Source organism: Heloderma suspectum, chromosome Z (genome assembly GCF_057233095.1).
Source record: "Heloderma suspectum isolate Gila_16-S chromosome Z, 16-S_ref, whole genome shotgun sequence".
NCBI lineage: Eukaryota > Metazoa > Chordata > Lepidosauria > Squamata > Helodermatidae > Heloderma > Heloderma suspectum.
This window is the reverse complement of record NC_139476.1, coordinates 9,825,011-9,848,951: the sequence shown is the minus strand read 5'-3', so window position 1 is coordinate 9,848,951 and position 23,941 is coordinate 9,825,011. Positions and strand designations below refer to the sequence as shown.

Here is a 23,941-nt window from a genome sequence, read left to right as displayed (position 1 = left end):
AGAAAAAGGGGAAGCTGCTGGCTGGCTTGGGTGCAGGGGAGGGGGGACGAGGAAGTGACAAAAGGCGTGCGGACACGTGTGCCAAAAGGGAGAGGGAGGCTTGTTCTTTTATATACGGTCTCGTTTATACGTTTCTTCCGTATATGGCTGCCCTGTAACAAAAGGTATCTGGGTGGTTTGCAGGAATATCTCAATAGCAGGACTCATTTCCCCGCAAGTAAGTTATAGACTCATTTGCAAAGATGCGTTGTGAGAAGCGTCTTCCCTGTTAGCCTTTAGGCATCTTTGCTCGTCATACCTGGAGAAGGGTTTCCCCTATCACGTCCTTGCAGGTGCCCCTTTTCAGATAGCCTTTTTATTCCCATCGGAGCATCTTGTAGAGTCCTAGGAGGGCCCCTGAGAGGAAGGAGGAATTCTATGGCCCATTTCCTTTGGCAAAAGGTATATTTGTGTAGAACATGGGCCTATTCCTTTTAACCCCACACCTCTGCTTGTCTGAAAATGTTTTTGGGTATTGGCCCTCTTTTTTACTTGTTTGCCATGTTATAGTAAGGTGGTGGAGGGAACAATCCTATGGCCACTAGACACTTTCTAGAGGGCCATAGGATTTTTCCGTTTCTGGGAATCAAGGTCAGAGCCCTGGCTCCAACCTCGGTTCCCAGAAACCATGCTCCCCTGCCCACTTGTAGCTGGTGCGGTTCTTCCCCATCTCTGCACTCTGAAACAGAGCACAGAGAGGGCCAGAAGGGGGTCGTCCTGGGGGAGGGGAGTGAAGGAGACCATCGAAGCTGTGTGTCTAGCTGAAAATGTAATTGCCATCCTCAGGGTTTGGAGGCTGATGTCTATCTCCATAGGATTGTACCTTTAATGTGCTGCTGTGGTGTCCCTTCCCCGTTAGCCTCTGTTGTGGAATTCGCTGGGTGCTTGGGAAAGTTCTCTGCTTTGATGCACATTGCAAAAATGCTTGGTGGGAAGCTTTGTGTTCTGCCCCCACTGCTTCATTCTGTACATCTAGGGCGGGGAATGCTTCCTCCTACATTTTGCATGAGAATCCAGACTTGCCCTGCAGGCTCAGATGGGTGGAGGCTTGTTACCTGGGTGTGGAGAGTAATGTGTGTCCGGGATGGTGGCCTTTGCTTTGCTACCTTGAAACCTAAAGGTGACCTTGAGGACAAACATTGTAGAAGGCAAAGGGGGACGGCAGGAGTTTGTGGTTTTGTTCAGTGCCAGGTACTTGGCATTGCACAACAGTTAAGCGTTCCTCATGGAATAGCAACCCTTACCACTACCCTGTGAGGTAGGTCAGTATTTTTGCATCTGATGGAAGTATACTTTATTAGCCCATATAAGGGCTTATGCCACAATAAGCGAGACTGTCTCTACAGTGCCACAGCATCTTCCTGCAACGCTAGGCTTCTCAAGCGCTGCTTTGTCATCCTACAAAACTGCATGTGTGTATGGTTCATTGGTGAACAACTTTTCATTGTATTCCTGGTTCTAGCATCAAACTATTTAGACACAAGGGTTTGGACCCAGACTTGGCCATGCTTAGACTAGACCCATTCAAATCAGTGAGACTTAAGTTAGTCGTGAGTGACATCTCATTGATTTCAGCGGCTCTACTGTAGCCATGACCAAGTCTGATCCAGCCCTAGCTGTCTACAGGGCTGAAAAGACGAATTCCTATGTGTTAGTGCCCCGTTAAATGTCAGGCTGACTGCGTGTATGAGACTACTTCAGCCCTGATGCCACAACAGGGTACTGCAATCAACAACTTTTCCTCTTATCAGTCAGATGCTTCTAACCTCTAGTCTTCTCTATTGATATTGGGGGGGGGGGGTGTCCCAAGACACTTCGTTCTCTTCTTCCCACCCCCACGCCTCTTCCTTAAGGTTATTTATCTTTTTAAAATAATGGCCCTTATTTGGCCAACACTGCCTTAACTTGCAGTCTTAATCACACATGGAAGTAACATCCACTAAAAGTAATAAAATATTTCCAAATAAATGTGACTGGGATCATGCTTGCTAGAATGTGACCAGTAGGTAATGGATAGGGGATATCCATCGTACATAATAAACAGTTCTGTCTGCTTGTGTGTTTAAAGGTATCGTTTTCTAGCAATGGCTCAGTTCTGTCAGTCTTGAGAGCTCTTTAAGATGTCACTAGATTACTCAAATAGCATCCAGTTTTGAACACTCAACATATTATTTTAGCTCTTGTGTATTAGCAGGTGGTATTTGACAACATAGCAACCCACCACTATCTGAGAAATTTTGGTGACAAAAACTAACTCGAGCATGATAGTATTGCCATTTCAATGCTGGCGATGCTAAGTGGAAGCTTGCAGTGGAAGGAGGGGGAAAAAATCAAATAATAGTTGTAATGTGAAAGAGTTGTAGAGGTATTCTTGTATTGTCCTGTGCACCCTGCCTCATGCAAACTAATATATTGAAAGAATTGTAGGTTTGAGTGATTACTGTTGACAGTTCTATCTTTGTAACTGGGTCACCTTTCAAAGTGTAAATGATACCTGCTGCCCTGTTAAGAGAGGAAATGTAGAATCTCCTATTGGAACTCAGTTTCTAGCTAGCTCGCATTTTATGCTCTTACCAGTTAAGATGCTGAACCTTGGCTTCTGATATATACAAAGTTCCTGTAGTTGGCACAGTTTGCATATTGCATGTTTTTTTTAATCTCAGGCCTTGCCCATTCACAGGAAATAAGGCTTTTTAGATGTTTTAATGGAACTTGCTTATGTGCCCTGGAGAGCAGGTGAAAACTACGTAAAAGCCAGGAGTCTTCACTGAGCTCTACTAACTGATAGCAGAGAAGTCATAAACTGAAAATACTTTCTAAATGGCTAATTTCAGTGTCTTAGCAGTAGTTACTGAGGCCTTCCAGAAACTAACCTTTAAAAAAAATTAGGATCATTTTAAACCTGTTGTCCCAAATAAAACTGCCTCATCTAAAGTTTTCGTTATATGAGCCCCCATTCCCTGAAACAGGAAGTAGGAGTCCTTGCTCACAGAGGTAACTTTTGGGAGGGCCTGCTTGGTTGTCTGCCTTGGGAGTTTCCTTCTGCTGATTACCAGGAGCAAAACAGCGTTTAGTTTCCTGAATGGAAGGAGCATATTTTTTAGTGCTTATATAATTTGGATGCTGAAGGGGTGATGTAAAACATCCCCTTGGTTGGGCTTCCGCGCTAATACACAGATGGGTTTAATTAGTCCCCTTGAGTTAGCATTCAAGATCTCAACAAAACCCATCTGTCTCCGCTGGCAGTTCCAGACACCAGTGGGATTGTAAAAAAAAAAACACCCTGCGTTCCTTAACTGAGCTTTCTGGGGGGGAAACTATCTGCAACAATGAATGCTGCTCATGTGTAGCTCTTCTTGCAGTGGTTCTTGAATCAGATGTAGTGCCAGCTGTGAATGCTGGGGTTATGATGATGACACGGCAAAAGTTGGCTTAAGGAAGAAACACGCAAGCAGTTGGTTACAAGGGAAACCAATGACTTGCTGGGATAAATGCAGACAGCCAGTGTGGTGTAGTGGCTAGAGCATTGGACTAGGAGTCAGGAGATTGGGGTTCTAGCCCCCACGCGACCATGGAAGCTCACTGGGTGACTTTGGGTCAGTCACAGATTCTCAGTCTAACCTACCTCACAGGGTTGTTGTCGTGAGGATAACATGGAGAGGAGGAGGATTATGTATGCTGCCTTGAGTTCCTTGGAGGAAAAAAGGCAGGATATAAATGCAGAAAATAAATAATAAATGCAGAGACGGGTCTAGTTTCCTTAACGTTTCCAAATTGGGACTAACTGACCCGAGCGAGCAAGGGAAGTAGTAAACTAAACTCTTGCCTAAAAACTTCTAGATGTATAGTATCTGATGGACTCTGAAGAATTAGTCAGAACCCAAAATGTCTTTTGCATAGCAACTGGTAAGACAAGAAGAGTATAGGTGTTTGATTGGTTCTGCAGAGCATTGTCAACCCATTTTGGAGTTCGTATTGTCATGTGCTCTATAGTAGAAAGTCAGGCTGTAGTTAACCAAGCTGATTAGGCCAAAGGAACAGGGTAGTTGCGGGGAGGATGGTGACTTTTGGCTCTTGGTGCAACAGTTGAGGTAGGCCTCCCTAGGCAGGTGTGGAGTCTCTGCCTCCTAACAGCACTGTGGACTTCAGAAAGTTTGACTGGAGAAGGGAGGATACGAACTGTTGAAACAGTTGCAGGCCCCATAGTTGGGGAATGCAGGCTTTACAATAAGGGTGGAAAGGTGCTTGAATTAAAAGGATATTTTCCTTGATGCATGAGATAGGAGATAGGGCCTATCTCATGCATATCTCATGAAGTCCCCATTAATTGGACTTCAGGGCCAGATTCTAGAGGAGTAGTTTTGTATGTCTGCAGCAAATAACAGACTTCGTAGCATCTTTAAAAACTAGTTTGTTATGGGATAAACCATGAGATACAAGAGCCTACTCTTCTGAAATTCATAGAGCTGGGTGGAGGTTGGAGTGCTGTTTGAAACCGGTCTCATTATGCTTCTTTTACAATGATGAATTTCTAGAAGGTAGCTGTGTTAATCTATTGCGGTAAAAACTGTGTTGTGACACCTTAAAAAAGCCTTCTCCAACCTGGCGTCCTCCAGATGTTTGGATTTTACCTCCCCATCAGCCCCAACCAGTATGGCCAGTGGCCAAGAATGCTGGCAGTTGTATTCCAAAACCTCTGGGGGAGGAGGTTGAGGAAGGCTTGAAAGGATTTTAATTACACTATATGTATTAATTGGCTTACCAAGTGCCAGGATATTTGTGTTATCAGCAACAACTGCACTGTGAATGACCACTGTTAATAATGTGATTGTCATTGTCAGTTCTCACTGCTTAAAATTCCTTCCTATCCCACATACATACTGTATATGAACCTGAAACTCTCCATAATAGTCCATGCATCTGATGAAGTGGGCTATAGTCTGTGAAACTTATTCCAGAATAATTGGTGCCACAAGCCTCCCCGTTGTTTTCACAGTGATTAATTTAACAAGGGGATAAATGTCACTATGTAGCTTTTACAGATTGAGATGTGGCTGCATGTAGCACATCTGTCCTCTGATTTGGAAGTACTCCAAGGTCCGGTTGTGTTGTATTATTAGGAAGAGCAGGCTTCTTCCCTTGTTTATGATGTGCTTTGTTGGTGGAAGAAATGCTTCGATGCACTAAATTTCTGAATACCTCAGGCTCTTTGTCTCCACTATTCCTTTAAGCACACAAGTTTTCTTCCTTGCTGTGTTAATCTCTTGCTGTAAAAACTTTGTCTTGTGGCACCTTGAAGCAGCTCTCCAACCTGGCACCCTCCAGATGTCTGGATTTCACCTGATAATTATTTATTTATTTGTTGCATTTATATCCCGCCTTTTTTTCTCTTGCAAGGAACCGAAGGCTGCATACATAATCCTCCTCCTCTCCATTTTATCTCACGACAACAACCCTGTGAGGGAGGTTGGGCTAAGAGTCTGTGACTGGCCCAAAGTCACCCAGTGAGCTTCCATGGCCAAGTGGGGACTAGAACCCTGATCTCCTGACTCCCAGTCCAACACTCTCGCCACTACACCACACTGGCTTTCCCGTAATTGTGTATGTTATCTTCTTTTAATCAACTGTCCTGGATATATGTACAAACCAATCTAATTTTGTAACTCTTTTCCTTCCCTTACAGCATTGTCCAAGATATAACAGTTGGTACAAAGGTAGGCATTTCTTTTTCTTGCTTACCTTGCTTCAGCAAATATGTTGCACTATAATCCATTATGTTCTTAAGACAACAAGCTCCTTTAAAGTACTGCCTCTTTGTGACTCTTATTACATAGTGTGAGGCTTATACAATAGCTGTCACACTGTTGTGTTGGAGCTATGGTCTGTTGGCTTTCAAGCTGGGTTCTGGGGAACTGAGGTCCTTGGAGGCTCCTTGGGAAGATCAGTGATGGTAGACAAGCTTCCTTGAAAAATAGTTTGCTCACCTACTACCAATCTTCCCCTGGAACATGCAGCTCCAGGGAAGTACCTGTGTTCTAGGGCTCACATTCAGTTCATGCAGAGTAGTGGTGAGGCCTTACAAGAGCACGCATGAACTGTGTGAATCCTGGAACACTTCTATAACATTACACAGTTTTGTGGAAACTGGGCACCTTGAGTCCTGAAAGTCTGAAAAACATTGCTTGATTGGTCCAGCACTATATCTAGACATATTTTCTTGAGAAGAACAGATCCCTTCTTGCAGGGGCACTCAGCCTTTCGTATTGCATTTTAACAAGCCTGTATTGGAAGGTTGATTTGCAGTTTAAAACAGTCAACCATCTTAAGAGTTCAATAACATGACATGTAATCCTCCTGATTTGGTCCCAGTATTGAAATAGAGCTTTCCCATCAACACTTTTGTTTACAGAGAATGGTGGTGGCGAACAGGATAAAAATATATACCAACAAACATCAAGGGAAGTGATGGTCTAACTGAGGACGTAGTTAAAATGCAGAATTTTGTAACTAACAGGAATCTAAAGACTGGAAGAACTTATCCCACTCCTAAGTCAGTGGGGAGAGATGGCAGCCTATTCCTGAATGTGTTGCTGACTTTCCCAGCTCTCTCCTCTTTAATTGTGAATTTTAAAAGATTTCTGCTAGTCCATTAAAGTTGGTGTTAAGAGGGCTGTACTGTAATCTGGAGGGGAAGGTGATGGTGCCAAGATTTGACTAGAGGAAAAAAAGAACTGTTTGTTTTGTGTAACTACAAGGAAGAGCTGCTTAGGCCTGGAAAAATCCAATGTACCTGGCTTCCCAGGTGTGCAGATATTTAGGATGGTGCCTCCATTTTGAAATTGTGGCCCAATACTAAAAAAAACGACATTCCGGTTGTTAAAATATTTGCTGGTGCCTGACCTAGGAATTAGATTTTTTTTTAATGCTGTCAGTAGTCCAGGAAGAGTATAAAATTGTACTTCATGGCAAACGTTGACCTTGGAAAAACTAGCCCAGCCCGCAGTTTGTGCCTGAATTCCCTCTACCAGAATAAGCAAAGAGACTGAAATATCTGTGTACTGCTACAGAAATGGCACAGGCTCTGCAATGTGCCTTCATTGTACTCTGGTTGCAAACCCTGCTAGAGAGCAATTCGCTTCGCCTGGCTGGATAGACCTGGTTTTGTAGGGAGGCCAGGATCTTTGCCATGGGAACAGCAATTATGGCTTCAGGCTGTGGGCCAAGAATGCGAGTGAAGGAATTCCAACCCTCAACTTGCATCTTCAGTTCAAAGGCTGCAACAAGCTGGCTCTTGGTGGGCTTGCTGTAGCAGGCTTGGCCACATCTGTGAGCCACATGTACTGACACAAAGGGATGTTGACTAGGACTTCAGCAGTCTGAAAATATGGGAAACACGTAGGGCATGCAGCTAACATAGGGCGTGCAGCTACATGTGAGGAGACTTCTTTTCAGAACTTGAATGCATCTGCAGCAGCTAAACAGTGAAATCCTTGTTGGGAGGAGATTGCTGTCAAGCCACTGCAGCTGAAGAGAAACTTTCCTAATTTGCTTTTCGGCTGCTTCCCTGATGTAAAATAAAATGCTCCCTGCCAAGTGAAACACTAGCACTGCAGGAAGAGAACTTGAGCTAGAAAGTTTAGTAGCCTGGCTTTCTCCTTTGCAATAACTATCTCATTTAAGGGACCATTCAAATTATAGTCCTCATCTGCCGTCTTAACTGATGGTTTGCTCTGCCATCTTGTTCTGCTACATGTCTAGATCTGGCTTCAAATCACTATGGCTTTAGTATATTGTATATTTCTTATTTATCCACTCAGTAATCCTATGAAGGAGATCTTGATGGCTGTTTTTGTCTCCTTAAAATGGGGTAGCAAACTTAGAAATCAGACAGGATGATTACTCTGAAGTTGTTGCTTTCTTCCAGAATGGTGTTCACCCATCAATCTTTCTTGTTTTGCACTATCAGCATGGGAAAGTAGTTTAAGGAGGTTGTGCTGGTAAGGCTTCAAGTGCCAAAGCCATAAATAAAAATCAGATGTCTTGTTTGAAAATATAATAAGCGTTCTATAATTGGCTCTCAAAATTGTGGAGATTAATAATGAAATTGCTTGAGTCACCTGAAGTAGTCTGAGAGTATCATGTGGTGATGTTCAGTTTAGACTAAATAAATCAGTTTCCATTTTGAGTAGACAAACTGTAGGTTTGGTTAAAATGTTGGCTCGGTTGACCTTATTTGATTAGTTTTTTGTTCCTAGTTTCTTCAGATTATCAAAACTAGTAGTAACATGACATTTCCGGGCAATTTTTTAAAAAATGAGTGACCAACTTGGTTGGCCCTTCCATGAAATAAACTATTTCTACATTGGTTGAATCTGTACTGTAATAGAGTACAGATGAGTTAGAAATATTTTTTTCTCTGTGGAAATCAGTCCTAGTTTAGCTAAGCTTTGCCTAAGACTTAGGCCCTAAGTGTTGAGGCTGGAGATGTTCAGCCAACACAGCTTTTATGGTCCTTGTAGAAAGCCCTCCTCGACCAGGCGTGTCAGGATAGCAATTCACTTTGCTTTTAAACATGAAAAACTACAATCAAGTGTCTTTATCCCCATCTTTAATACCAAGACCAGGGGCGAGACCTGTAGGAAGGTCAGGCCAACAATAAGCTTCTTGAATTGAAACCACTACTGAGATAAGGTGATCGAATGCGCCATTTAAGAACCAAAGGAAGTTGTCCTGGCTTGGTTAAGGATTGGGCACAGAGTTCCAGCCCATCAGCATCTATTATGTGCAGGCCTCTTAGTGTTTTCCTCATTGTCAAGTACATCTTGCTGGAATATCCACAATTTTCTAGTGCATGGCAGGCTTTTATGGGTGACAGTGTTGATCTACGTGTTTTACTCAGATTTGTGAGCTCTTTTGGATGGATCGGATTATCTGAAGCAGCTGCCGAAAGAATTCTCCATTTGCAGTGAGACTTGTATTGTGCTCTGTGGCCTAGTTGCTATGTGATAAACGGCAGTAATACCTACCTTCCTAGAACATGTTAATTTCAAATGGCCCTGGTTCATAGGTAAGATACCTTAATCTCTGATAGATAGCTGTGTGCAAAGTACAACAGTTCTTCAACTTACCTATATGGCTACAAATATGCTATGAAACTGAAATAGTTGTTCTGAAAGTTCTGAGAATTTCAGTGTTCCGTTTTAAAACAAGTGGCAAGTTTATAGCCCTCCTAAAGATTAAATTTTTATAGTGGAGGTTGGCAACTAGATTGTGACAAGCCAGTCTGAGGCTAAGCGCAGATGCTGGGCACCAAGTTTCTCCCTCCTTTGTTTTGTGACCACATAGCTGGCTTGAGGCTGTCACGGGTTCCCACATCTTTATTTTCAGTTCATCATTCCTCATTTGAACCAAAGGTGCTGATGTGGTTTAAATTTGAATGCCTCCGCACCCCATAAGTTTTGGGCCATCCCAGATCATGCTTCCAGCAGCTTATGCCCTGTCATGTCTGTCCCCAAAGCTTCCTCTTCCATCACTGTCAAGCTTACGCAGAGGTACGGTTCCAAGTGGAGGTCTTGGATGTTTCAACCAATGCTGAATGTTTACTAATTGAACTTGGAGAAACATTTGGTTTGATTTAATCAGCCTAGAATGTGTAACACAAAATGGGCTTGCTCCCTTCACTGTAGTAACAATATTTAAGAAATGTTTTAAAACTTTGGGTGGGAATCGTGCAGTGCCTTATCATTGTAAATGTTTGACAGCAGTTAACTTGGGCGTGGAGTTACCCTATCAGACAAGAATGGCTGCATAACTTGGTTTCTCTAAGCTCAGGAATTCTGAGCTGTTTAACAGTAGCCGCACCCCTCAGATCCACTCAAAAGGCAGGTTTGTTGTATGACTTGTCTCCATAGGAGTCTGGGGCTTGTGAGGGAGGTCAGAGTAGGAGTCCTGTGTTAGTGTGCCTCTCTCCCATCACAAACAACACTTTCGAAAATGGGCAGAAGTTGACTAGCTGCTCTAGGACCCAACATGAGAAACATCTAGACTTTGTACGTTTTCAGCTGGAAAACCGTACTCCTGTGTCAACTTCCTCAGTGCAGTGCTTTATATCTATCTGTTCAGATTACACAGCCTCATTTGTGGTGATTAATTTGCCACAGTTCTCCACACAGAGGAGGAAAGTTGTTGTTATCCCGTGGAATTTAAGGCAGTATAGAGGATGTCAAAAAGGGCACTTTGTGAAATACTTTCTTTCCTGGAGGGGCAGAGGAACTGTGCTTTGCTCCGGAAGCATGCCCACGGTCTCGGTTCAGACATCATGCTAAACTTGTGGTAAAGGAAACTTAGCTATAGTTTGCTGTGGTGTCTCCATTGCTGAATTTGAGTTGCTGCTCCAGGGGCAGCTGCAGTATAGTTACAGGAGTGGTGTGCAAATGGAAAAGGAAGGTAGATGTGCAGCTCTGAATCATGGTTTTCTAAGCACATGGGAAACAAGCAGAGAAGCAGCTCTTAAATCATGGTTTGTATGTTTAGAAGCTCAAACTATTGCTTGGCTAAACTGCTAGGGCAAACCATGGTGATGTCTGACTTGAGTTGCCATCCTACAAGCGTCCAAGGGAGATAACAGAATTGGCTATCACCAACATATCCCTAGTAGAGTATAGTTTGCAACATTATGGCAAATGGCCAGCATTAGTGTGCCCTTAACGAAGGTGTGTATAGCCCTGCCTTAATATGAAGGAGAAAATATTTCCTTATTTTCCTCAAAATTGAGCTGTGGATGCTGGCCAGCTCCCTGCTGTTTGCTTTGGGAAAACAAAATTAAAGCAAAGGACCTTAGTGATTCACTTCCCTGAAGCTTGCTTGGCCTACTTAACCTGTTTGAGACATTAAGTAATGTTGGGAGCGGCAGGGTTGTGTGTGTGTGTGTGTGTCTGTGTGTGAATGGCTCTTTGTACAGCAGTAACTTGTTGGGATTGTCAACTGGGTTAAATGTCCTCGGGTAGTATTTCAGCTAACTGGAGAGTGCTAACAAAGATTTTTATCATGTTGCGTGGGACAGGGGACACCTAATTAATTGTCTTAAAGAGTCTGAGAGAAACAATCAAGCTTGGTTAACAAGGGCCTGTTGTGTGGCCACTTGGGAAATCTAGATAATCATAGAACTGAGCAGTGGATCTCACAACTCATGAACTCCACATAGGAGTTGCACATAGGAACCTATGCTGGGAGTACTCCCAGAAGTTCCAGACAGAACTACTTTCCAGGGTACCTGTTAAAACCAGTTGAACAGGGCTTAAGCCAGTTTAGATATATAGTGCAGGTTGTGGTTGCCAGTATGCTAGCACCTTGTTGGCTATTGCAACCTCCTCTGAGATTAAAATCAGCTCTTCTGTAGCATCTGGTGAACGTTGTGCTTTCAAGCTGTCTTCAGATGCATTGCTTTATTAAAGCTGTGGTTGTCCCAGATCTCTTGCATATTTGCCCTGGGCATTCTTTGCTGGTGGGTGGTGGGGAATTACTTTTAATTACTTTAATGCCAGATATCAAATCTAGAAGCTCATTATCTTCAACATTTCAGCATTGTAAGCAAAAGGCAAAAGAATTGTGGGCAGGCACAAATTTTGGCTCTCTACTTGTCTTTGGCCTCAGCTGGGATGCTGCCCTTTGGGCGCCTTTTGATATAACTAAGCTGCGATCCACTTCCAGGGGTGGTGGTATAGAAGCGGAATTAATGGCCTTCTAATTTATAAATGGACATCTCACATGTAAAGGTCTTCTAGCATTTGTAACTGCAGAGCACTCGTGGCCTACTTGGGGGTTTCCCACAGGCACTTGTGTGAATAGAATGCTGGACTAGATGGACCTTGGTCTGATTCAGCATGACTCTTATATTCTAATGTTCATAGCATAATCTGAAGGTCAGATTAAAAGGTGTTTTATGCCTTTGAATGCATTATGAGTTCCAAGGTTCTTTCCATCTCCAACTGACATTTACATTTGGCTAGTGGCTATTGAGCTCTACTCAGGACATGGAAAAAGCGTGGATGCCTAGAAGCTAGGCTCATGCAGAACTGGGGGAATGTATGGAAACACAATAGCACCAGCACTACAAATTTACGAGCATGGGTGATCAGATAGACAACTCTCAATTCCCTGTCCCATCATTGTGAATTTCTCTTATTGGAGATGCTTTTTAGAGTACAAGTTACCCATGCTCAAAGGAGCCCCTTGCCTCCTATCCCACTGTTCCGGACTTGCTGCCTGACTCACATGGAGATGCAGTAGACGGCCTCCTCTGGAGGCAGGTGATTCTGCCAAGTCCGTGCTTTGAGACATAGAACTCGAATCACAGTGATGTGGAGATGGGAAGGGAAGGAGGCAATGCCGGAATAGCTGGAGGAGGCAATGCCTGTGGATCAGGACTCAAAGCAGCCTTTATTTTGGCTTTCCCATGTGGCAGGACACACTGGGAGGTCAGTTTGCAGCTCTCTAGAAGCAGGCAATGTATTTATATTTGAATACAGCCAACCCAGAAAAACAGGATCTCTCAGGTGATCAAAGCAAGTCTGTGACCTTCACAGTAGGCCAGGGATTGTACTCCTGAAAGTGGGGCTGTAGAAATTAATGCGCTGGATATGAGGGAGCTGCAGTCTGAGGGATTGGAGGAAATTATCCAGCTGCTTCTCTATAAGCAGTGCTCCCTGCAAAACATCTGAAAATTCCCATTAGCAGTCTTATTCAGGCTTTATTAGTATATCGAATCTGAATATCTCCCATCAGGATTCTGCCTATGGGCCCAGACTGAAAATTTCATATATAATTGGAATGGCCCCACAGCATACATTTGAGACCCCCAACCAAGTACATACAAATTACATAAGATTCAGATATGCCTGTGGAATGGTAGCCTTTTGTTTTTTGTTTGGGCTGTGGGGTATTGGTGCATAGTTTTCCTGACCTACCATGTAGTGAAATACGAGTGGAACAGTCAATTTACAAACACAATTTCAGACTTGAGCTTACAGAATGTGCTTTCAATTGGCCAAAGCTGCAAGGTACTGCATGAATTGTGTAAAGGCTCAGTTGTAACAGTTGATAAAATGTCGGAAATTGACTCAATGTCTATCCCGCATTTTTTATCATTTAGAATGCTAAATACTTCACTGCCCCTTGGGTACAATCCCCATTTGGAATGTCTTCAGGGTTTTACACCATTGAGGATGCAATCCAATGCATGTTTAGACAGAAAAAAGTCATACAGTTCCCAGCATGCCCTGGCCAGTATAGCTGACTGGAGGGATGCTGGGAATTGTAAGGATTGTACATCCTTACAATTCCCAGTGCATAGGAATTGTGCAATCCTGTGCATAGGATTGTACCCTTAAGCAGGCAAGGGCTTCTGGGTTTATACTAGTGGTAGGCAACCTGTTGTCCTCCAGTTGTTTTGGACAACAATTCCTATAAACCCTGACCATTGGCCATGTTGGCAGGGCTGGTGGGAGTTGTAGTCCAAAACATCTGGAGAACATTAGGTTCCCTACCCCTGGTTCATACTAATAAATATCTGGGTGGGTTGTTTACTCTGGCTGGCTTTCTAGCCAGCCCGTTCTTTCTGAACTCATTGGGTTTTAGTGCCATGACAAACCTGTGAGGTAGTCCATGATTTCTTGTTTCACAGTGTTTTTGTAAACACAGTTTATATTTGTAAACCTATGTTCTCTCTCAGCTCCCAGGATAATGGGCAGGCATCCTACTTGGAACTGTAAATGTCTCCTGCTGTTCTACCATCCCCATATCCTGTGCTTTTGGAGTAATGGTGATGCTTTTGAGATTCTACAATGCCGGTTAGCCGCACAGGCTTTCTCTCCCTGGCTCCTTGAAGGCACCATAGACTGATGAGTCAGGAAAGTAAACCAGTAGCTGTGTACATAGGTGCTTTCAACCTGTTTGTCGAGCCTGCCTAAAGTGTGTTGGACTGACAAGAATATTTCGTGAATTTATGCAATCACACTTTCTCTCAAAAAACTTCTACCCAACATTATGTACAGATCTGCAGCTGAATGGTAAAGTGTAATGTAAACTAACCATTCTTGAAATCTGGGTAATGTAATTTTTTGACATATTTAGTGTGTTCCTGAAAATGGCAGCAAACTTTCTTCTGAATTACTTTTGGTGCCCAAAGCAACAGCATCTGTCTTCTGAAGGGCAGAAGTAATGTTTGTGGAACTTGCTTATATTTCTGGTTTTCTCAGAATCGCATGTCCATTTGATTTTGAATATCACAACCTTTCCCAGTTCTGTTGCTTCACAAAAAACATTGCACTTTCTGCCTCCAAGAGCAGACCAAAGATATGGATTAATTAAGTTTCTTGACTGGAAAATGGGGCTAAGTTAGGCCATCCCACACAGAATTGTTGAGTGGAAATGGATTTGTCATAGCAGACTTGAGTAGGTTTGGGCAACCTTGTAAGTGCTTTGTTAGTAGGTCATCCCAAAAGCCACATTGACAGCACTGCAATTGCCATCTTGGTATACTGCCTTCAAAGTTTTGATTAAAATATCTTCCTCTGGCTTAGCACTCTGGTAATAAAGTTTTTGTTGAACTGGCTCCTGCCTCAGACAAGCTCAGGAATGTTCGCTGTCAAACTCATTTGCACTTGAAAGTTTTATCCGCATCCTCTAGGTCCAGTCAGCAAGTAGGTATGAGCTGGTGCTTTATTATGGTGCAGCTTGATCCATTGATTTTACAAGCTGCTGCTCTCAAAGAAAAAAATGCTTTTCCCATGGGTGATCACCTATAACTGCAAGACAAATCATCTTTGGAAGAACGCTGCCTCTCAGAAACGTGTTCACAGAAATAAAGTTTAATTTCATGTAGCTTAATTGGTCTGCACATCAGCTTCCTTTCCGAATGGCAGTAGCATCCTCCTACCTTAATGTCAGCAGTAGTACTTCACTGCTCTGAAGCATGGCAACTTCGGAGTTTATTGAACTGCTGCTGTTCTTAGCTTTTGCCTTCATGCTGCAAAGCCAAGCTGTGGCTCTCCATATTTGCCTTGCATTGAGGAAGGAAAGCTGCTGTCTTAAGGTAAAAATGTTAATGCCGGATCTTCAGCCTGAGCTGCTACAGTCAAAAGTTAACCCTCAGACCGTGAGGCCACATCTGTGGCAAAATTAAAGCCTCCTTAGGGTCATTTCACAGTTGTGCAGAAGTAAGTCAGGTTCTGCTGCCTTGTGTGCATTTGCATGGTGCAGCAGCCAACCCAGTCTCGCTGATGTTCCTACAGTGCATGTCAGTAGCATTTATGCTTCCTGCTCTTCCTAAGTGTACACTTGGTCATTGTGTGAAGGTGACCAGCTATAGGTTTTGAGAAACTTAAAAAGTACCAGCAAGAAAGGTATCTGGGCGAGCTAAATACAAAGGCTCTAAACCAGTGCTTACAATGTTGAAGTTGCCTTAACTGGAAGGGGATGTGTTTAGTGATGGCATTAAAGTTGTGCTGACAGGCTTTCAGTGTATCCTAAAAGACCTTCCTCGTCTTGACCGTGCCCAAGAAGGTATCTAGCATAGCAAGTCCCTCTTTCAGAAAGTAAACTTTACCCTTGGTTATTGGCACTGTTGGGTTAGCTCTGTTCCCTTGCTTATTTGGCCTTAACATGTCACTTTTGCTGATTCCATTTCATGTGGGTGAATGAAGGGGTGGGTTGGAGAATCAAGCTTCCCCCTTACTTTCCCCACCCTTCTGCTCAGTTTCTCTACCATTTCAATTCTGGATTGTCCTCCTGTTTTCACAGTACCTGAGTAGAATTTAGCAAAGTGCTGTCAACTTACCTTTTTTCCTTTCTTGTTTCTCTTCCAGCGGGGATCTGACGAACTTTTCTCTACTTGTGTCACTAACGGACCCTTTATCATGAGCAGCAACTCTGCTTCTGCAGGTAACATTGCTAGCCCAAAGAGTTTAGCACTTCCTAAGGGCCTGGGTCCTAGTGGAGGCTAGCCATCCTGCCTTAGACCCCTCTGAGTGCTTATTCCAGTCACCTTTGCAAGATTAGACTGCAGTAGCATGCCCAAGAGGAGCTGCTGCTGCTGTTCTTCTGTGTTGATGGGTTTCAGCAGACAGCATCCTCCAGAGCTAATACCCTGACCTATCTACCTAGAGCATCATATAGTGTTCATGCTAATGAAGTATCCTGCACAGCTTTAAAAGAGCAGGTAAGGGCCACCAGTAGCAGAAGAGATGGTTGTGATAATAAATTCCAGCACCCTGATACTTGGAATTTAATTTAAGTGGTCTGTTTTCTGGATCTGTTGGCACAGTGCTAGGATCTCTGAAGAAGGGTGCTTCTTGACTCCTGGGAACTGAATGATGCCTCTTTGTTTGGGAGTGGGCTGGCTTTTGATAACGGCCTTCATTTTCCTCCTGACGCTCACTGTTGTGCCTACAGTCATGATTGACCCAAAGCTCCCTCTTAACAGTAATGTCTGCAGTTTTGAAGGTCAGATGCGTGTAGAGGACCATTCAGTGGCCCACTGCTACAGAACAACTTTCTGGTGAATACTGGCCCAAGCATTTTGCAGTACCAGTTAACACCTGTTGGTCTGGCATTTGCCAATTGGGTGGTAATCCACAGGGGAGTTATTTATTTTAAGTTTGCTTTCCTTTATTATCTTGCACCTTCCATTTATGTGGCCATAGCCCTCAGGCCTGGGTGGTCTGTGAATCTGAAAGCCTAGTGAAGTAGTGTAAGTTTGTTGTTAGCTGTTCATTAGTGCAGTGTTAAGTGAGGACAGAATGTAGCTCAAAAGCCCTACTTAGCATTCCAGGGGCTTTTATTAGAAGCCTGAGTTCATCTTTCCAACTCTTAGGATCTCAAAAGTGACTGAATTGCATTGCAGGGTGGCAGCTTTGGAACATGAGCCACACGTTGTGAACCAAACAGAGCCAGCTTAAAATGTCATATCTGTGGTCTCCTCTCCCATGCTATTGCTGTGAGCACAATTCATGTGGTTCGTTTCTAGCACTGGCTTGGGCTGGTGTAGTAAATGCTCCATCACATTTAGAAGAAACACATCATGGTGCTATGCTGTGCATCACAGCAGTGGCATGAGGGCAGACACCATGCTCCAAGGATGCTGCTTCAAGCAGGCACCATGTAGTTGTAGCATGTAACCCAGCCCTGAGAATGCTGCTTGTCCACAAACTAATGTGGCACTGCAGGTAATTAAAATGTAAATTAGCCACAACCCTCCAGATCATAATATCTCTGGGATGCAGCGTGTGCCGCTGATCAAGTGCCCCCCTCCCCAGCTGCATTTAGAGAGGGAAAGGGTCACCATGTTGTATAGCTGTGGGCTTTAAAAAGTCTATATGAAAGCATTAGAAAGTTGTTGATACTAAGGTTGTGTAACTAGCTGGCGTGCGTGTTCTCAAACTGTGTGTAGCCATCTTAAGGCACAACTGGCTGCACCAGCTATGACAAAACAAGACTTCTGACAAAACAAGTTTCACTGGAGCAAAACAGACATGGAGTTAGACCCATGTAGGAGGTGGATCTCTAGGGTGGGGTAGGAAGCCTGTATTTAAATTGTGGGTGAGTGGGGCAGTTTTACATACGCTTGGCATCTACGTAATTGGTACAAATATTGGAGGATGGCTCCTCTGCCCTTAATAGTTGCTACCTGTAGCAGTATGTAAGGAATACAATACATTCTGATCCTTCTTGGATTGCTTTTGTGCGTGTTAAACTTTTATGTTTATCTGTTTGGCTTTGTTGGCATAATTCACCATATCAGGCTGCTGTCAGAGGTGGTCTATTTCAAATACCGACCAGTCTAAATACCGACTGAAAGAAGTATAAAACTGGATCATAAAATAGAAGATCTAATACCAGTTGCTGTTCACATGCTTGGAACAGAAGCTATGAAGCAAGAACACAGCTTAATTTACTCAGCTTGCATTCTAACTTCAATGTATGAGAAGTGCTGTGTCTGGCTAGGCTGCGCCAGAGACATAACCTCTTCCATTCTCATCTCTTTGCAGCCAATGGAAACGACAGCAAAAAATTCAAAGGCGACAGCAGAAGTGCAGGAGTTCCATCACGAGTAATCCACATCCGTAAACTCCCCAGTGACGTTACAGAAGCCGAAGTCATTTCCTTGGGGCTGCCATTTGGCAAAGTCACAAACTTGCTCATGTTAAAAGGAAAGAATCAGGTATGTCGCTGAACTACGTGTGAGACTTTAACTTGAAAGCTGTTCATCTCTTGTAGCACATCTCTTGGTGCCCTCCAGATGCGTTAGACTAAAACTCCCATAATCTGTAGTCAGATTGCTGGGGATGATGGGCTTTAGACACCAACCTGGAAATCACCAGGTTGGGGAAAGATGTCAGCAAGGTATGGCTTCCGCTATAGAAGCTTCCACTTCAGCCTTCAAATCAGACAGCATTTATTTATTTATTCACTTCTAGGTGGCTTACATAATAAAAATACAACTTAAAACCAAGATTTCAGCTGCTTGTAAAGAAAAATACAATCTTTTACATGGATGCTGTTTTCTCTCTCATAAGCAGGCCAAATAATGGCTTTATATCGATCTTGAAATAAGATACCTCTTCCAAATAGATCAGCTGGTTGACATAAAAAGCCAGTTTTGAATGCAAGCAGCCAGGAGCTGTTCGTCTCAGTTAGTGAAATGGAAGAGGGAATGAAGCAACAGCCTGGTAATTTGAGATACTCGGATGATGGAAAATACATTGATTACTTCATTCTGTAGCTGGGCTGTAGTCCGAGCATGCACCTGCATGTCAAAGGTCCAGGAATCGGCAGCCTCAGGCCTGGGGGCCCAGTCCACCCCTCCTGGGATTCCAGTCTGGTCCTCCAGGGTTCCCCAAATGGCCACACACCCTTTCCTCCAATCACCAATCAGTTGGTGCTTTCCCAACTTCTGTGCAGTGTTTTCCCCATTCTCTGAGGTTGAAATGCCTTTCCTAAGACTTAGTTACTGGCTGCAAGCTGCAATATGGTATTGTCCATGCATAAGCAGCTGCCTTTGGCCACCTTGGTTCATCCTGAAAACCACCCAGAAAATTGAAACATCAAAAAAGGCAAAGATGTAAATGATTTTTTTAAAATTGATGTGGAAGAAGAGGGCAGTTCAGGAAAGAAAAAGCTGACAGGATGGATGTTGGCCAGAGGGCAGCAGCTGTGCAAGGATGAGAGCCGTGAATGCACTGAGGAGGCCTAGTCTTTGAACGGGTGGAAAGTGTGTTTTCACACAGGCTTAATTGAGACCGCACAACCAGACACCAGGGTTGGCCATCAGGCACACAAGACCTGGTCATGTGCTCCCCTCATGGCATGGGTTCTGATTCAGAGGCAAGCCATGTTTAGTAATAACCATCTGCAGCATATGGATCTGGTGTAACTGAAGATGCTGAATTGGTAGAGCGCGCGTGCACGCGCGCGCACACACACACACACACCCCCTTTTGCATGCAGAAGGTTCCATGTTTAATCCCAGTATCCCAGGTAGGGCTGAGAGAGCCCAGTACAAAACCCTGATGAGTCTTTGCCAGTCAGTGTAGACAAGGGGTGGAACAATATGGGGGGGGCATGCTTGCCCCTCCTGCGGGCCTAATGTCAGGGCGGGCTGCTCCCTGATGTCATAAGGTCCCCAGATGAAGTGCCATCTGGAGTTCCTCCAGCTGTCGCCTGAGATGGGAGTAGGCTTTGCTCCATGCAGGCCTTCCCTAGCTGAGGAAAGCACCGGTGAAGCGAAGCTGGCTCTCCGACTGAGGCACCCACTGGAGGAGCACTCCTCCTGTCAGTGGCTTGGTCAGGGAGCCAGCTTAGCTACGCCTGAGCTTTGCTCAGGTAAGGAATGCCCAGGTGGAGCGAAGCCTACTGAGGTGCTGGCTTTGCTCCTCTGTGTTCCCCAGGTGGGGACCATAGGGGAGAGGAGCAAGGTGGACTCAGCCAGCCCCTGGAAGCACCGCCTACATGCACAGCAGTATCTCTCTACTTTGCCTTCCCCATGTGGGGAAGGTGAAGGAGGAGCAAGGCTACTGAGTTTCTCTTCTGCCTGTGAAAGTAGGCCTGACTAGGCCTTGTAAGTAGTTTGGTTCAGGCAAGGTGCCTGATGGGATACTGGGGGGGGGAGAGACTATGAGAAGGTAATTGTAACTTGCTCATAAGCAGGAATTCCTATCCACCAAAGTAACTCATCCCTAAAGATAAGAAGGCTGCTGTGCTGATAAGACTGTTGCTAAGTACTGATTGGTTCCTGAGCGTGCATCATGTGTTTTCTTTGTTCTCCAACTTTCAGTCTGTGTAAATGCATCCTGGTTTTTTAGTTTTAGAGAGAGACAGTTTTGCCTGTCTCTCCCATGACCGTGATGTGCTTTAATACATTTCTGACTCTCAACCTAAGCTGCCTTAGATATTTCCTTAACATGCCTCTCTCACTTATGAGGGGGCAGGTCTTTGGGGAGAGGCCTCACCTGAGGCCCCATGGCTGGATGGGCTGCCAAATTTGGCCCACAGGCCTGAGGTTTGCCATCCCTGGTGTAGATGATACTGAACAAGAAGGACCAATTGCATGTCTGTATAAGGCAGTTTCCTATCCTCGTGTGTGTGGGTTTTTTTTTTTTTTTTTAAACACTTGGTTAAGGATCCTTGTAAAATTTTGAGGGAATTGAGACCTGGTAGCTGACTCATGGAAGGAAGTTGTGCTTGAACATAAGAAAATAAGGCAGGTAACTTAAATGTGGATTAGAGCCTGAGACAGGGTTGAAAGTGGCGGGGTATTCAGCCACCAGCTGCCCAACTTCCAAAGATTGAACCCTCATAAGGCAAGCTTTATGACTTGACTTCCCATGGGACCATAAGTGCTGAGGGGCCAGTGCCTAAAAAAAAAATCTCTTCAGGAGGGCCAAAGCATGGTCCTGATTATCATTTGTTATTTAAGGGCCCTGTGCATCGAAACAGTTTGTTCTTAAATTCAGCAGTAGCATTTGGGTTGGGAATAGTTGTGCTAATGCAAAGTACATGTTACCTGTCTTTGTCGTTCCTTGCCAGGCTTTCATAGAAATGAACACGGAGGAAGCAGCTAACACCATGGTGAGCTACTATACCACAATCACTCCTGTCCTCCGGAGCCAGCCCATCTACATCCAGTTCTCCAACCATAAAGAGTTGAAGACAGATAACTCTCCAAACCAGGCGGTGAGTCGAGCTGTACAGCATTCCCAGGCTGTGTGTTCTCAGCCACGTCCCATGACTTGGACTTGATGAGGAAGGAAATGGGCAATGTGAAGTTTGGGGCATGTGGTGCGATCAGGCATGCAGTTTCGAAGGGGTCATCTATAACACAATCAAGTAAAGTGGGTCTGGGGGAGGGGAGACATACTAAATTGCCATGCTGTGTCAGATCAAAGCCTTTAATCCAGTATACTATGAAACTGTTTCACTTTTTATATAGTGCTGCAAAGTGTTGAAACATCATGTTATCCTTATACACTCCTGTAAATTAAGTTAGTAATTTACTCCCATACTGCAGGTAGAAAGACTGGGGCTGAGAGTAGCTTTTCTAGTACTGCCTAGTGAGTTCATGGTGGAAGTAAAACTAGCTCACAGTATGGGAACATGCATACTGATGCTGAAGGTAAACGTAGGATAAAGTGTGTGTGTGTGTCTTTCTCCTGTTTGATGTATTAACATGCTGAAACTTTTTGGCTCCACAGCGCGCTCAGGCAGCCCTGCAAGCAGTAAACTCAGTTCAGTCTGGGAATCTGGCACTGTCTGCCTCTGCTGCAGCTGTGGATGCTGGAATGGCCATGGCTGGTCAGAGTCCAGTCCTGAGGATTATTGTGGAAAACCTCTTCTATCCTGTTACCCTGGATGTCCTGCATCAGGTGAGAGACAGCCTCCAGACTTACTTCAGTGGCCAGCATGTGGCAGGACTGGCCATAGCAAGTTGTGTAGCAAGTAACCCAGAGGCGGGGGGTTGTATCTAGTCTCCTCCTTGATTGACCCCCTCAGTGCTTTCTCCTTAGCTACAATTGACTCAGATCAGAAGCAGACTTATTATTGCATCTATACAGCACCGTCTGTACTTCATAGTGTCCTTCCCCTTCCGCAAAGGAGCTCAAGGTGGTCAGTTCAGTGACCTGTTTTTTTATTTTCACCAGAACCCTGTGAAAGTAGGTTAGACTGCCAGTGGTCCCAGATCATCTGCTGAGCTTCCATATTTTGGATTTGGGTCTTCCCAGTCAGGCCCAGCAGTCTAGCCACCACACCAGGGGTGGAGAACCTCAATCATGGGGGCCAAAACTGGCCCTCGAGTTCTCCAGAAGGCCACACCCCTTTCCCCCAGCCTCAGCCCCTTTTCCCCCAGCCACCGACCATTTGTTGGTTTCTCCGCTTTTCTGCAATTCTTCCCCCTGCTGCCCATTCTGAAAGATTGAAATGCTTCTGCTAAAGGTTAGTTACTAACAGTCAGTGCTTTAAGCTACAATATGCTGGTATTATTGATGTAATAGCCACAACTCTTCTGGCCTGAGCCTTTTGCCTTTAATCCCACCCCCCACTGGAATGCAGCCCCCAACAGCTTCTTCAAAATGGAATTTAGCCTTCGCTCAGGCTGAAAGAGATTCTGCACCCTGGCAGTATGCCAAACTGGCTCTGTGAAAACTGTTTTCAGGCAGAGATGAGAGAACCTTGCCTGTTCAGAGACTCTGTCTACCCACTTTAAACATGGTTTGGGGGCCCTTGTGTTCCTTTGCCCACAGATATGGTCCCTGTGGCATCCCTACTAACCATTCCAGAGTCATGCTTTGCTTTCAGAGCAGTGTAGTCCTAATCAGAAGGAAGAGTAGAGTGAGCATTCTCTGGTAATGTGTGTAGGGTGGGGGTGGAATCCAGAGTAGAGGGTGCTTGCCATGAGAACAAGAGTCAAAACACATGATTAAGGGCTCTGTTCTAGCTGTACTTTAAGCTCTTTTAGACACATTAGCTCCTCGTATAAAGGCAGACTTTGTCACTTAGCAGGCCAGTCGTGAAGACAGGATATGCCAGAGACCACTCCCATATCAGCCGCATATACTTGGCCTTGCTTACTTGCAGAAGTTCTCCTTCGGCCCTTCCCAAAGAATGGCAAAAGGCTAGGCAGGAGGAGTCTGCTCCTTCGCTTCTGCAGCCCTGCTTGCCAGCAGCCAACTCTGGAAAATCCTTCTAAATTCACAAAAGCCTCTGCCAGTTAAATGCTTGGCTCTTCCTGCTCTGGCTTCAAGAGGGGGACTCCGAACAGCAGAGCTCAGGCTTCAGCAGTTCAGTGCTGGCAAGATCAGCACCGAAGGAAATGGTAGGAAGGAGGAGCGCCCACCAAGAAACAGGAATATCTGTCCTTCCTTTTCATCTTGTGTCTAGCGCCATCTAGCGTTGCCAGACTCGATATGGAATCATGCCTTGTGGAATTGCAGGAAAAGCAATCTGCCAGGTGTGTCTTGGGAGAAGATTCATTGTGTAGAATTCTTCTTTCTAACTGACAGATTCATCATCAGCTGCAGTATCTAGTGGAACTTTCAGACTTTCACCTTTGTGACAAAGACTTGCAGTGGTACAGTTCTGGGTTGAGATGTTGTTTCTGTGTAGTGTGGATGTGACTCCCACCTCTGCCAGTGGCAGAAAACACGCCGGCGGAGCACTGCTTCCAAAATGGCTTTGCATGACTTTCTCGCATTGTTTTGTGTATGCACAGATTTTCTCCAAGTTCGGCACAGTGCTGAAAATAATCACCTTCACCAAGAACAACCAGTTCCAGGCACTCTTGCAGTATGCAGACCCTATGAGTGCGCAGCATGCCAAGTTGGTGAGTTTGCTTTGTGCCGTTGTCCTGTCC

General features: G+C 44.6%; 1 protein-coding gene across 2 annotated transcripts in view; it reads left to right on the top strand.

Moving 5' to 3' along the window:
- PTBP1 (polypyrimidine tract binding protein 1) overlaps positions 1-23,941 on the top strand; it is a 38,521-nt gene that overhangs the window by 1,037 nt on the left and 13,543 nt on the right. The window contains exons 2-7 of one of the 2 annotated variants that reach the window (XM_084825995.1): positions 5,723-5,753; positions 15,903-15,978; positions 18,084-18,256; positions 21,121-21,267; positions 21,786-21,956; positions 23,801-23,911. In XM_084825995.1, the coding sequence (XP_084682121.1) occupies positions 5,723-5,753; positions 15,903-15,978; positions 18,084-18,256; positions 21,121-21,267; positions 21,786-21,956; positions 23,801-23,911 (709 nt within the window). The remainder of the gene's footprint in view (positions 1-5,722; positions 5,754-15,902; positions 15,979-18,083; positions 18,257-21,120; positions 21,268-21,785; positions 21,957-23,800; positions 23,912-23,941) is intronic. The other variant, XM_084825996.1, reaches the window with a different exon arrangement.